The 15,761-nt window shown below is 36.6% G+C and overlaps 1 protein-coding gene across 5 annotated transcripts in view; it reads right to left on the bottom strand.

The window, feature by feature from the left end:
• The window catches only part of FAT1 (FAT atypical cadherin 1), a 112,235-nt gene that overhangs the window by 34,962 nt on the left and 61,512 nt on the right, over nt 1-15,761 (bottom strand). For all 5 annotated transcript variants that reach the window (XM_080378605.1, XM_080378606.1, XM_080378602.1 and 2 more), the window contains exons 5-9: nt 14,372-14,701; nt 13,635-13,845; nt 9,298-9,437; nt 1,082-1,357; nt 652-862 (exon numbers count right to left, since the gene is read on the bottom strand). In XM_080378605.1, the coding sequence (XP_080234731.1) occupies nt 652-862; nt 1,082-1,357; nt 9,298-9,437; nt 13,635-13,845; nt 14,372-14,701 (1,168 nt within the window). The remainder of the gene's footprint in view (nt 1-651; nt 863-1,081; nt 1,358-9,297; nt 9,438-13,634; nt 13,846-14,371; nt 14,702-15,761) is intronic.

Below are 15,761 nucleotides of genomic sequence, written 5' to 3'. Positions count from 1 at the left end.
CTCTGAAAGGACCTTTAATGTCAAATTGACCAACTATTAAATAATGTCTTACACATTTTCTCGAGCTAGAACAGTAGTCCCACTATCTAAAATCAGCCAGAGGGAACCATGCAAAACAACCCCTTGCTTGCTACGTCTATCTGAAAGTTTAACTTAAAAACTGGGACTATTTAGTGGTTAACTATATGGATATTTCTACGTTATTTTTTAGTTCCTTTCCTTCACACTGTGCTAAATACAAAAGCACTTGTCTCAGGCTCTTACTGTTTTCACCAAATTCTTGCTTTGCATATGCCATAAAATTCCACTTATGTTATCAAAATCTAATGCTTTAAGATCTGAAATGTAATGCTTCTGTAACTTCTAAAGAACACCCCCCTCCTAAGGTTTTAAAGGTAGCTTTCTTTTCTGCTGTAAGTAAAATGTTCCAAATGTAGCTGAAGGATAACATAAACAGCTAAGGGAGGGAGATGAGTATTTGTCATTGTGGTTTTCTTTTAAATGCTGAAGCTGTACTGTAAATAAATCAAACAGAATACAACACATACACTTCTTTTTTTTATAGCTGTTGCTTTACGTGTCTACAGTTGAAACAAAGTATTAGCAAGCACTGTTTCAAAGTAAACTGAAGATGTGAGAAAGTCAATATACCTGATTCAATAGAGTACACAATTTCTGCATTTTTTCCTTTGTCCTTATCTAATGCTGTAACCTGGAGTACTGCTGATCCAACAGCTGCTGACTCATACACTCGTCCTTCATAGGAAGAGCTGGTGAACCATGGAGCATGATCATTTGTGTCACTAACATTAATGATGATTCTAGCATAGTTGCGCTTTACAGGAACATCTTGATCTCGAACCTGAAACAGTTAGCATATTACTAGTAATTAGCACTGTTATTTCAGTAGTTCACCAAATATTAGTAATAATTCAAGGTTCAATCTGTACCAGTCACAGAGACAAAGACTGCATACATATTAAACATAAAAATACATGTCTAAATTAAGGGGACAAATTAAAAAGACATAAAAAAAGATCCATTAGTTACTGTCTACAGAAGAAATTTTGTATTTATTTACCATTACTGTAAGGATATGTTGGTTCATGGTCTCATGATCCAATTTTTCTGAAGTATAAAGAGAGCCAGTTGCAGGGTCCAGACGAAATTTTTTAAGACTGATGGGATCAGTGCTGCCCTGCATAGTGTAAATCAATTTATTCTTCTCATCTCTGTCTGTGGCACTGACTTGCAGAATTTCTGTCTCTGGTATGGTGTCTTCAGGTATAACAACTTCATACTTTGAAGCAGAAAACTGAGGCCTATGATTATTTGTGTCTATAACTTTGATGTACACCTGAAATGATACAATAGGAAAAGGAATACATTGATGACATTTGGGAAACAGAGATGAAAAGATGACATTTCATTATAAATCAGACCATAATACTGAAATAATTCCTCCTCAAGACAACTCCCCCCCCCCCCCCCCCCCCCCCAGGGACGGGGAAAGATCTAAGAAGTGTGGGGAAGAAGGATCTCACTAAACCAAGTCTGCCTCACATTCCTCAAAGTCAAACCAGAAATCTATACTATCAAAAATGCCTTAGGTAAAATATCTTAAAGGGAATGATTTTTGTCTAAAGCAAGACAAAAAAAATAATCCTTGGTAATTCTGGAATTAAAAAAAAAATACAAAAAATTCTCAATATGGACCTCAGGGTGGGTAAAAATCCTTTTTATTTTAAGCAATATTCTCCAAGGCAGTGGATGCACTGTATCCCTCCTCACCCTCACATAGAAACAACCCTCTTTCAACTCCTTACACTCCCAAGTCTAGGCAAGAATGGAAAAGTGGTGGAATTCCTACTGAAGTACATTACTTTGAAGAATCACAGGTATTGCTTGCTCTTCTTCAGCAATGTAGCACAATCTCAGCATAGGTAACTGTTCACCAACACAATTTCTCTGAAGTTAAATTAACATAGATACTTCAAATTGCACTTTCCTACAGAAGTTCAGCTGGCTTCACCTATGTGCTATGCAGGCAATGTTCTCTTCATCTGAGTAATAATGTTTACTGAAACCACACAAGATCCCTGCGCACCCACTTGACTTACACAGCATCTAACTCTTGTATAAAAGGCATAAGACACTCAGCCACCATCCTGTTCCTTCAACAGTGATAACATCAGATGAGTAACAGTAATGCTGAGACGTTGGCAGGTGGACAGCAAAGCTCCAAGAACACATGGCCAAATACAAGTTCATTGTGTGCTGCACATACAGCCACACTTTTAGCCACCCAAAGGTTAGCTGCTTTAAATAAGTTAGTTGTGCCATCAACAGGTGTTTAAAATAACTACTGATGATATCATAAGTTGGTTGAGTTGCTCTCTGAATATACTTATTGCTTTCCACTGATACCTGGTGGAGTCTGGAGATGTAAATTTGGACAAGGTACCAAACTGCATGTCATAAAAACTAGATGAGATGAATCCTCTTTGTGGTAAATAATAAGGAAATGCCATGTATGCTGCTACAGGAAGAGGAAATTTCCTCAGCTTCGCCCTTGCAAAACTAGAATCTGACATTATTCTTTTGTTAAAACTTGCAACAAGGTAATTATACTGAGCTCCACCTCCAGACCACAAGTCAGGGCAGGGAGGGGAGGCACATGTAGGTATGGGCACACATGTTGCTGTCCACAGCCACACACACAAGCCTCAGACTTTTTTAGTAGCTGTAGTCCTAGGCATTACAGGTCACTGAGCCATAATCCAAAACACAGTACATTTAGGGAAATATTCATAAACATAGGTAGTTTTTCAGTGTTTGAAATGGTCTGTTACAATAAACACAATCTTTCACTGCAGAGGAAAACGCTGCCTCCCACAATTTATTAGATTTCTTGGAAAATGGAAGAAATAGGAAATAAACTACTATTTTGGCACATTGATAAAATCTCTTGCAGGATATTGCTATGGAGACTATGGAGTTTGTTTTTGTCATGGATTAGAAACCGAAAGAAAAGAAACAAGGAGTTGGAATAAACATTGATTTTCAGTGGGGAGAAAAATTAACGGTAGGTGACCCAGGATACACATTAAGTCAAGTATTTAAATACATTCACTAACAAATTCAACTGAAAAATGAACAGCAACAATGGAAAGAACATGACCTTAAATATGTGGTATTTTTTAGATTGTCATGATCAGAGAGGATGCAATTAAAGTCACACAAGCACAGTTGGTTTCCTTTAAAATTCTGTGTAAGTAAAATACATTTTAATGCACCTTGGAAGAAGAAATATGGAAGGGTCCACTACAGTCACTTACATGGCATTTTAGTAAAAACACCTGCTCACTGAACATTGGTGATCAGGAAAATGAAAAATTAAACCAAATGAAGACAGCAAACAACTTAAAAAAAAAAGGCGGAACCCCCCAACGCTCAATATGAACTAAACTATACAAATATGTTTTTATAAATAAAAGGAGAATAGACCACATACAATTACAACACCAGATTAATGGATACTATGCTTTAAAAATTAGCATGTAAATTTTTTTATTCAATTCCCATCCCCAAGAGATTTTAAATTGACTCAGAAAAACAGTAAGTAAAAAGATAAAGTGTCAAATTTGATGAATTTAAATCAAAATTGCTATTTAAGTTCAGGTTTATTCCCCTCCCCCTCCACCCCCCCCCGGAAATACAGAAACTTAGGTAACATCAGAAATAAGAAAGAAAGCAATCCCAGAGCAGAGCAATTGTGTTAGATGAATCTTTGGAGTGGAAGACATGGCCACCTGTGCTGAAGGTACTACAAAATGGATACAGAAAACCAATTTTTCTAGAATGGAGCACCACAAAAAATGGTGCAAAGTACAAAGGTAAATTCCAGGAATGTAGTGACTCTGAAACCAACATTGGTAACTGCAAAACTAACCACATAGCCAATAAACCAGCTTAACCGAGAACTGATCTGTTGATCATACCCTCAGGACTTAGCATTAACTTCCTCTGGTATTAGCTCATGAAGCGGTTAAATTGACCTTACTGCTAAACACATAAGGAGACATCCTCCAAAAAGGTACTGTTGGGCTAAGCAGATAGTTCCTCAAAATGCATAGCACTATTAAATATGAATTATTAAGAAAAAATATTACTAAAGAATACACGTAAAGACTCAGTCACTATGAGTGGCTTGCTCAGGTATTCTATTAGTTGTCAAATGACTGACTCAGGCATGCAGTTTTTCTCCGCACCGGCACACACAACTACAAATATACAATTTGATCTATTAGTGCAATCATTTTAAATGTAAAGTTTATCCCAGACTCAAGTGAAAGGTGTTCTAAGTAGATACTTTAGGATTCATTCCTTACTCACTGATGTTACTTTACACTCCTCCGCAGATTTGGGCGGACAAGCGTAACGTGAATCAAATGGCACCCTTTTAGTAACTTGGCTAACTGCAGGTATGCCGTGCTGCTTTAGTAAGGGGAGCAGCAGTTATGGGGAAAAGAATTATTTCCTTCTATTAGACACTCACTGGTGGGACTGTAGATCCACTACAGTTTTGGGCCTTGCAGTCCAAACCAGACCTTTGACAAACTGAAATAAACCCAGTGAAGGGCCATTAAAATCAATGGGGAACTAAAAGGCACTTAGAACCTGACAAGGCCCTGAACAACTTGATTCAACTTTGCAGTTTGCTCTACTTTGAGTAAGAGTTTTTACTAGATGAATGCCAGGGGCTCCTTCCAACCTAAACCACTAAATAAATGTACTAAGGAAACCCTACTTTCAAGACAGGAATTCTTACTGATGCTAAGTGACAGGTGCTAGATGTGCAATTTCCTTTAAAATGTAAGAGGAGCAAATTTTCATGTGAACTGTTAAGGTCTTCAAATTAAATGAAAGGCACCTGAAGTAATAATGACGAGTGCCATTTTAAAGGCATGCACAGAAAACTATGGGTTCACGTGCCTGAGAACAAAACACATGAAAAGCTTGTGTTATTCCAAAGTAACACATCCAATACAATAAAATCAGCTATTGCGCATTTCACAGTGACATTATAAGATTAATTTCAAATGAAATACACTAATATATTCTTTATTTTGAGGGTGATGGTACACTGGAACAGGCTCCCCAGACAGGCTGTGGAGTCTCCTTCTCTGGAGACATTCAAAACCTGCCTGGACACGATTCTGTGCAAGCTGCTTTAGGTAAACCTGTGTTAGCAGGGGGGTGGACTAGACAATCTCCAGAGGTACCTTCCAACCCTGACCAGTCTGTGATTATCTCTTAAAGAAAGAAGCTGCATATTAAAGAGGCACACTATAGAAAAGTTTGACATTACTAGACCATAATGTGATCTCTGAAACAAAATGGTGTGGAACTAAAGAAATGGCTCATTTTGCAAAGCTATGCATGGGCTGTGTTGCACAACTGCCCTCTATTCACAGATATAACCTGGGTATACAGACAAAGAGAAAAGCAGCCCAGGATTATTTAAGGGAAGCACTGGAAATCTATTAATTATTTGACAGGCAAAACCTACATTTACATAGGAATGCATTGATTGCTAGTAAGTTACAGAGGAGTTATGTGCCATTGACAAAACACACTCAGTGTGGAATGTTTAAACGTGATGTTCCTTTGGATTGTTTTAATCTAATTTTTCATTTGCTGATTCTATGTGGAGTTTAAAATCTCCTCCTCTCTCCATTTATAATTACACTGATGTGTTTATAATAATTTCCATAAACAAGAAGTTATATTATCCAGAGACAATACAACCGCATACCAGTTCTAAAATGTCTCTGTGGAGCAGTGTGATGATCGCAAGGAAAAATGCACATTTAATCAATGAAGAATATTCTATCCTTCATTCCCAGAGCATAATACCCATATAAATTTTGCATAAATCAAGATTAAATATTCTGCACTAGCACAGTGATATGTAAAATGCTACAATTAGCTTTAAACCATCTTAAATAATACTTCCAGTGAAGAAAACCTGACAGACATAGCAACAACTGGAAGTGGCTATAGCTAGAAACAGGATTTTTTTTTCTTTCTTTTTGTTTTCCCTTCAAAAGCAACTCAATACTTCATATATTGCTACTTACAGCCTGTAAATAACCTTTTCTACTGCAGGCCAAAACATTATAAAACAAAAACATAAGTACATAGATTTTTTTTTTTGTTTTTATATTCCTTCCTAGTGTGACACTAGTCATCTCTAACACCATCTTTCAAACACCAGTACTGTAGGCCGGGAATTTGTTTGTCCTTGTTTTGCATCATGCATTTGGCATCTAGATGCATGCAAAATTCTAATAGCCTCCACGCCTACTACTGCTGTATTTTTCAAAAAAGCTATTTTAACTTTTTTTTTTAACTGAAGTCCTGAAAGAATTAAATGATTTACAGATGTTAATAGCCTGAGGCCAGCAAATGCCTTCTAGTTTAAAGTCAGATTCAATATACTCATTTTACACAAAAAGATTTTCGTTTCTTGTCCCCCTCCCTAATGTCTTGAAAATGTCTCTTCCTTTTTCAAATTAAATGTAACATTACTTAATATGCAGTTAATCAAGGTCTGGAAGTACAGTAAACAATTTAACAATGTTTACAGTAATTAATTTGTAAGCTAAAAGCATGTATGGCATATTGTTGTTGCTAATGTATGCACTCAGTATTCAGCATTTCTTTTGCCTGTCACTCCATTTTAACTGTTTATAAGCTCTTAGAAGAGTCCAACAACACATCAACACTCAAACTTTCATCATTATTTCAGCAGTAATGGAATTGACACGCTAGCAGCCATAAATCACCCTCTGATCAACATTTTTAATTCCCCTGAAGTTTCATCTGAAATGCATCTTCTTAATGATAGTCCTGAATACTACCTTAACAGAGTAGTCCATTTGGGTGGGCCAGGGGTTACGGGGGAGGTAAGAGAATCAGTTCAAATCAGGAGTCTGTTCATGCACCAGCAGTTGCAGAGTCTGAATTAATCTATACTCCTCCGTCTATACACTTCAGTAACATAAGACTCAGGCAGCAACAGTGTAACTTATCCCAGAAGCAGGAGAAAAAGAAAGACAATGCAAAGGAAAGCTCTGTGCTTGTTTGTAAAAGAAACCACAAACTCTGCTCTTGCCAACTCTAGCAGAGAGAGGAAAGGCAAGACATGAAAGAAAATCATACAAAAAACAGTCACAGAGATAATAAATTTGAGACTACTACTCCAATTCTTCTGCAGAGGACTGCTATGGTTAATGTTTATAATGCACACTCTGCTTTACAAAATGCTAAAACAACAAATTCATTTAAAGAAATTGGACAAAAGGTACACTATACATTTCCAAGAACAACTAAATGAATCACATAACCCAGAGGAAAGAAGGGGTGTGGGTGAAAGTATTTTTGTGACCTTACAATTCTTGGCTGTTCCGGAAGGCAAAGCAGGTTATGGTTCAACTGTGACAGCTCAGGATGCCTGCAATAAATTCAGCTACATAAGCAGCTGCACTGGATAGAGTATCTGCAGTCATCAAGAGCCCATATTCAGCCTTTCCTAGTCGCCGGGCTACCCATGACACTCCACATGGTGGCATTTTGGACTGCATTCTTGGAAGGAGGGGAAGTGTGAGTGGAAAGCTTCTTGGTGTCTTTCTGACTTCCCTGGTGAAAGGAATTCTCTTCAAGTTGGATTTAGGTTTTTAGGTTTCTTTTTTTTTTTTTTTTTTTTTTTTTTTTCCCCCCTTCAAACTAATTCATGTCTTCTATCCAGAATTCTGTAATTAGCATAAATTAATCTGCTCTATATTTTTACTACAACTAGGCAATAGATTTACAGCAGGATTCTCCAGTGCTTTTATGGTGGTTATCAGCACCAGAAGAAATGGCACCATGGCTGTGATAGTAGCAAATTCTGCCTGGAAGATAGGTTGTCAAGGTTTGGAGATTCATGGTCTAGAATATCACTCACAGTTGTCATCACTGAAGGAAAAGGCAGCTCTCAAAGGAAACTGCTAATCTTCTACTATAAAATTTAGTCTATTTGACCTATCAAGACTCCAGACATCAATAAAGATTCCGGTTTAAATCCTAAACATCGACAAGAAACACCTTTCTCTCTGGTTGAAAGAAGGAAGACAACATATAAGACATTAGAAAAGACAGCAGAAAAACATACATATTGCACAGAAGTTAAACAACAAGAAATGGTGTTTGGAAGACATATTTCCATGTACAGAAAAGACAGCAGCAACCCACTTATTGCTCTTCTGAGTTTCTGAGGGGCAGATTAACGATACTGGTAGGTAACAGAGACACACCACTGTCCTTATCCAAGAGTCTTTCATCAGTAAATAAATCCTTTCCTTTCTATTTGGAAGTGGAGCTCCTCGAGGCTTGTGGCTCTATTCATAGCAGCCTCATAAACCTTACTTCCAAATATATTCAGATTCTGGGCTAGGTAAAGAAACTACATGGGAAAAACAGGAGTTTACTATATTAACTTTACTATGAGTTAACTTAACTTTACTATGAGTTAACTTTACTATGAGTTATTTCCAGCAACGCCAGAAAAGGCTGTGCTGTCAAGTAAACTTATTAGTCCAACGGCAATGAATTGCTACCACCATGGAGCCTTAGTAGAGAGGTAATCTGAAAAAAAATTTTTTGTCTGAGACTGCTGCTTTTTGGAGAGTGTTTGGCAATCTCTACGTCCACTGAAGCTAAAAAAGTACTTAGGAAGACACACAGAGATGTTAGCAGATCTATTTCTTAAAATGGTACTTGGACACTGTACAATTTGTCATCCACAGATCTTGGATGGACACCCTCCCCCCTGCCCCCAAACAACATCACAACGATCATCTTATAAATTTCAAATGAAGTAATCATATCTGGTGATTTGGGGGGAGCTGGATAGAGAGGTAATTCAGATAAGTATTAATCCTTTTCTTGTGAGTAATCATGCACAAAGGGTTTAGTTTCTGTTTTCATTTACTCAGCTAATGTAGAAACATAACTTAAAAGCTGCTGATTCAGACTACAGCACACTAACACCAACCTTCCACCAGTATCACTGAACAACATGGCTCTACGAATACCAGAATCCACTTACCCGTTAGACAGAGTCCCTAATTTATATAAACCATATTCATTGTCCAGGATGAAAAAAAATGGTAAGGAGAAAATGCAACACCCTCCCCACCCCGCAGTTACAAATTCCTTCTACTGTAAGCACTTCATTGGAAAGACCATTACCTGAGTGCTGATAGATCTGGTTCCATCTGTTGCCTCTACTGTCAAGTTGTAATTTGATTTCTGTTCTGCGTCAAGAGGTCTAGCGACAATGATAGTTCCAGTGCCCTTGTCCACATCAAATCGACTGTCATAGTTGCCACCTTGTTCAGGAAATTGGGAGAGGAAGACGATCATAAAACACAGCACTGTTTCAACGTTTTCATGTATGATCATGTTCTGTCTTCAGATGCTTAATGAAGGTGAAACTATATACACATATACTTATATATACACACTTCTTTTAAACCCTTTGGCTTTCTTCTGGTAATGTGATATGCTGCTGCTTACAGATATTTAAAACTGATTAGTTTTAGACAAAGCTGATTTGTCTGGCTCATGGATAGTTAGCAGGTAGATTCTTAGCAAGATTCTCTAGTTTGTTTTTAACCAAAATTTAAAGATTCTAAATAGTAGGAGGCAGAATTATGAGGTTCAATGTGATAGCTTATTTTGTGCAGATCTTCAGCTTATTAGTGAAAAACATACCTTGTATCAAAATAAATGAAAATTCCATATCAGACATATAAGTCAGATTTGTGTCTTTTGGCTCAGAGTACAAATTACTATACTGGTATATGACTATATATAAGGCTGAAAAAGCTACAGCACCTCCAAAGGATGCTCATCTCAGTGCTGAGTATCTAAAGAACTCACTAACTCCTGCTGAAATAAGCAGGGCTCAGATGGGTGCTAAATGTTTAAATGCCCAATGTTTAAATATGGCTAAGCTCCTTTTCTGAAGCAAATTATCTTAACTTCCCTTGTGAAACTTTCCAATTACCCTTTGAACTAGTTAAATAATCATGTAGAACAATAGTTACACTTGATCAATTAAACATTTAAATGTTTGGCATAAATGTTTGTCATCATCATGCCACCCTGTGCTGACTGTCATGAGAATACAGTGTCCATTAAGTCCAAATATTGTTAGCAATGACAAATACTGCCATTTATTTACAGTTGCTTTAGACGTCTCAACAAACTGCTTAAAATGCAAGAATCAATTTTTATTTTGGTCAAGTCAATCCTAGATATGGCAAACCAATTTCTTCTAATTATGTGTATAAGCTTTTCTAATTATATTTTACAAGGATAGCGTTCAGATATCATCTGAGTGCCTTTTTTTTTTTTAAAAAAAAGAATTTTTATATGCTATGTTTTATAATCACTAAATACCTTTCATGAAAACCCAATGCTAGAAGCAAAAGGGTGAAGTCCCAAAGGTTGCAAATTTATACTTAATCCAGAAAGAACAGTAAATACTGAAATGGGTCCCCATTCACATGTAAAAAGGATGTCACCTTTAGAAGGTTTCATAGCATGACAGACATATCAGTTTAGGAAAGATGGGCTGGATTCTGCTTCACTAGATTTAAGATATTTGATAATGACAAAGATAATGTAATTTTTCTAGTTTCACTAAAAGCCAACTCCTCTTACTGGTCCAGCAGCAGTTTCTGAATCACACAAATGAATACAAACCGGACAGCATGAAAGGCAGCAGCTTTTTCTTTTATAAACAGGTGGACATGAGATTTTTTTAATGGGCTTTGCACAATATGTCAGCTTCAGAAAGTGAATCTCTAGCTTTTATTTTATAGCTGGCATGTGATACTGTTTTTTCAGATGGCTCAGATGATGTCTAAATGACATCACATCCGTATTCAGGGAAAAAGCAGGGTGAATGGCTAAGAATCTTCTCATTCAATTTCCCTGATACAAGCATAAGGTCTCTAACAAAATTTTTTCTTTCTTATCAAGGAAATCACAAAGGCCTTGCCTAATTTTTGTATTAATGGTGATATCTGGTAATTCACTGAAGCAGAACTCAACCCAAACTTCTGCATCTGGTACGCTGAGAGTGTAATAGCAACAGTTTTGGCCAAAGCCAAAACTGGATGCTCTGAATCGATGCTGTATAAATGTAATGATGACAAAACAAAACAAAAACAAACCTGTCACAAATGCAACCGTGAGCACTTTGATTTCCGAAGTTAATAAAATAAATATTTTATAAATGTACGCTTTCATTTCAGATCTCATAATCTGGTAATAAATTATGTGATCTCAGCAGATACCTTCTGCTGTACAGTTCAGGTCACAAGCCATCTGAAAGATGTAAAATACTTCACTAGCAAGCTTGTCTCCTGGCTCAGCCAAAAAGAAAGAAAGCATGGAAAGCAAGCACAGAACACAAAGGAAAGCTGTCAATCAAATTAATTCATGCTATTAGAAACAGTAAAAGAGGGCAGTAAAGTGACCACCTGTAGGAGTAGTTGATAACTACACAACATGATCACATATCAAACTTTCCCAAACACTTTTACTAAGAAAATAGTCAAAATACAATTGTTTATTTTACAGTTCATGGACAAGTTCTCCTCCTTCCCCTTGGAGTTTCCTGTATATCTTTCTAAAAATAGCAGGAAAATATTGTCTATTCTCTGCATTAAGCACACAAGAGAAGTTCTGTAAATGTCCAAACTGTGCTGCACACTTAGAAGGAGCAAATCAAAATACTATCATCAGAATACTATTCAGCTGTACACACTGTTTGGAGTGTACAGTGGTTCAGGCAAACTAAAAAGTATAGAAAAGTACATCCCCGATTTAATTAACAAATTTTGCTAATAGAAGACCCCAGGAAATGCCATTGCTGTACTCCGTGGAAACTCTCAAGACCTCTGAGGCCTCTTTTATCTACTCTTCTGTCTCCATGAACCACTCACCTTTTTCTGGCAATACCTCTTTCTTAACCTTTCTTTTAATGGACTCTTTTTGGTCTACAGATGTTTCTGTTTGCTGTTGACTGAATAACCTTGTCTGAAATGCATCACGCAGAACCTTCTCCTCTCTCCTGCTCATGTAAATTATTTTTATATTTTCTGCTTTTCTTATCTCATGTCTATATGTGTGTATGTTTGGGAGAACAGCAAAAGAGCAGCCTCAGTTCCAAAATACCCTGATGCAAAGAGCTTTGCCCCTATGATAATGCAAGAAGGTCTCTTGAACTCTTTACTCCCTCTACACAGTTGTATAGATCTCTAACCCCCTGGTTTGTCTAAATGTAAACACTTTTTATTCAACTATGATGTATTTGGACAGGAACTAGATATATTTTTTTCCAGACTACATTAGAAAGAACCATTTAAAAACCTGTATGTAAATATCTAATATATTAGCAATGATATAATCACAAGTTGTTCATGCATGAAGCATGCGTTTAGGGAAAAGTTGTCTCTGTTCTCATGTGCTTGGAAGCTTTCTGAGAACACCCTCAAGTATTTGACATATATTCCTGCTACATGTATCAGTTTTTACAAACTTTATTTTTAATTGTTGCTGTTCTCAGCATCCCCTAAGAAACACCTAAAAGCAAACCTGACCTTTAAAATAACTAAATTTTTAAGAAATAGTTCAAAAACTGCTCTCTCCAGCAACTTAACACCATAATCTTAGCTAAAATTTTCAGCAGTAACCAAGGTGAAAAAGATCCTTCTCTCTCTTGCAAATGTGGTAGAAAAATCCTGATCTCATAGGGCTATCTTAAGACCAGAAACGGTTCACTACAAGATACCTCTCCTGAAACAAGGCTGTGCTATTCTCCTTGATTCTAAAGCATGTAACACACGACAAAACTTGTTTTCGGTATCAGCTATATAATGAACACACTGTGTATTCCTGGTGCTCATAGGTCTATTAAGTCTAAAATTAAGAAGTACTACTCATTTTGTCACCACAGCATCAATGTATATTCATATTACTAATTAAAATTCCCTTTTCAATGGTAAAGGCTAAGGTGTGACATAGTAAGAATACGTACAGGAAGAAGTTTGCTGGGGTTAGGAACACTGCAAGCTTTCCTTTTAGTACTGATTTAAGGGACAGCAAATTGAGAAGCAGCTCAGAGGCCAAAAAATCAGCGTGAACAATATAATCTCTCTTTGGGTATACTATCCTGATTTGTAGAAAACTGCCATTTTATCTCTTTCCCTACTCTACAGACTATGTTTTAATTCCATTGAAACAATATTCATAAGTCATTACCAAAACTGTCGCAAAGCAGATGTTTTGCAAGGTGATTTTCATCTTTGATATATTGTGGCACTGATAAAAATTTCAAGTCATTTTGATTTATAAAGAAACTGAGGGAAAAAAGTATGCATCTACAGCTAAAGAATGCCAAAATCTTGCATTATTTAGATAAGCAATTAAGAAACCCAGCTGCAATGAGCCCTCCAGTATCTCAGACTCCATTCATTTGTTTCTAATAATAAAAGCCCTTAAGTCATCCTTACCCGTTATGTCAAACCAAAGTGGTGTTCCAAGAGGTTCAACAGCTATTACACCAATCATGTGAGCAACTGGGTCACTTTCCATCACCGTAAAAGAAAAAAATGCTTCCTCAAAATAAATGGGCTCTGTGGGTGGGACAGGCTTTGGAATCCATTCTATGTGAAGCCGCGTTGTTGATGATTTTTGTGGACGACCATTATCTACAGCTTTAATCTGTGAAACAGACACATCTTTTAGGTTACAGGATCACATAAATCATTATGTCACATAAATGGAAAAGTAATAATAAGCTCCAAGCACATTTGCTTGTGTGAGATATATCCAGAAAGGTTAAGTGTCTCTCAAAGTGCCACTTGCCCTTCATTATCTGGGCAGCAATGGAGAAAAAGTATGCAGCACCTGATAGAAGCACAAACTGTTAACATAAATTCACTTTTATTTTGCTTTCTTCTTGAAAGAGAGTCAAACTGATTGTTTATGTTCCTTCATCATGTTCATTATCTGTCAAGTTCTGGAAAAGAACAACAGCTTCTTGATTCACTTTCCCAATACAAACATCTGAAATCATCCTTCAGAAACAAAACAAACCACAAGCACACAGAAAAATACTTGGGATTTGCTGAAGCTTTCTTCCCTCAAATACTGCAGTCACTCATCTGCCAGCTACTGAGTCAGAAGTGATGAGAACGCAGATAAAAGAACACTTCACATATTTATGATATATAAGATTTTGACTCACTGAAAGGATATCATAGTCCCTTGCTGCAGAAAATTTCTTTGATGAAACCACTCCAGTTTTTGGTTCAATGAAGAATTTGCCATGTTCATCACCCTCTTCAATGCTGTAAGAGATCTCTGCATTGGGGCCTTCATCCTTATCTGTAGCAATAACTCGATAGATTGGCTCTCTCCTGGCAGTTCTTTCCCGTTCTGGCTTACCACGCTCTGGAAGTTGGATTTTATAGAACTTTTGCAAGAACTGAGGCTTATTGTCATTCTCATCTAAGACCTTCACAATCACCCGTGCAACTGTTGATTTTGCAGGAATACCATTGTCTGTTACCGTTACCTGTTTTTATCAAAAAATGATATGGTTAGCACCTAATTCAAACATGGTCCTTCCAACAATGCTCTTTTGAAATCAGATTTTCCTACAACTGCCTACGACAACTTCAGTTACTTAAAGACCATTGTTTAAAGCTATTTGGTGAACATTTACAAAAGGCACTACCAAAAGTCTATTCAGCTACTATCGTAGTATTTTAATGCTGGATTTATGGCATGTAGGAGTTGACAGATATAGATAAAATATATTTCACTATTTTGCAGCATTGTGACTGAAATAGTAACTTAAGTACAGGAACAGCACACAATTATAGTATCTCTGGTAACATTTTCACTGTAATAATACCTTAATTCAGCCTAGTGTTTCCTTGCAACTTTTCAATTTAACAATTTGATTTCAAACCTCAAAAGACGCAATTCATAAGAATTTAAGTTTCATCATTTGACAGGCCGATGCACTAAAAATCCCCTATATTTCAAGACAAAAATCACTATATTGTTTGAAAGACACTGAAAAAATTGCTTTTTAAGACAACACAGAACAATCTATTTCCATGAACTAAATGAAATGGGAAATGAACCAAGTCTACTCTTCCAGCAATAGTCAAAATTTCTCCTAAAAAGCCAAGACATTAGTATGAAATCTTCTATAAAATTAATTATATGACTGATCTGATGTTATTGGCATGGATAGTGAATAAAAATATAATCAGAGTTATGTTTATTTGAAGTCAGAAAATAGGAAAAAATTCTTATCTACTGGAAAAGGATCAAACAGATGGAAAACCAGTTCATTTACAGGAATCATACCTTATTACCTTGACTTTTACCTATTTAATCCCTTATTTGTTAATAAGGGGTTAAATATGAGCCTATATAAACTACTTTAGTGTCTATTTCAAAGAAAAAGATAGGGGGCTTATTGTTCCTGCTTCCTGCAAGACCTTGGTTAGGAGAAGAGTTCCAGAATCAGGCCCATCATTTTCTGGCTGTATCCTGCCACCCACATACAAGCTAATGGGCTCAGACAGACCTCAGATATTTTCAAAAGAGTGTTTAGTTTC

Source organism: Falco punctatus (genome assembly GCF_963210335.1).
Source record: "Falco punctatus genome assembly, chromosome: 1".
NCBI lineage: Eukaryota > Metazoa > Chordata > Aves > Falconiformes > Falconidae > Falco > Falco punctatus.
The sequence above is the reverse complement of the archived record's forward strand: the minus strand, read 5'-3'. Positions and strand labels throughout refer to the sequence as shown.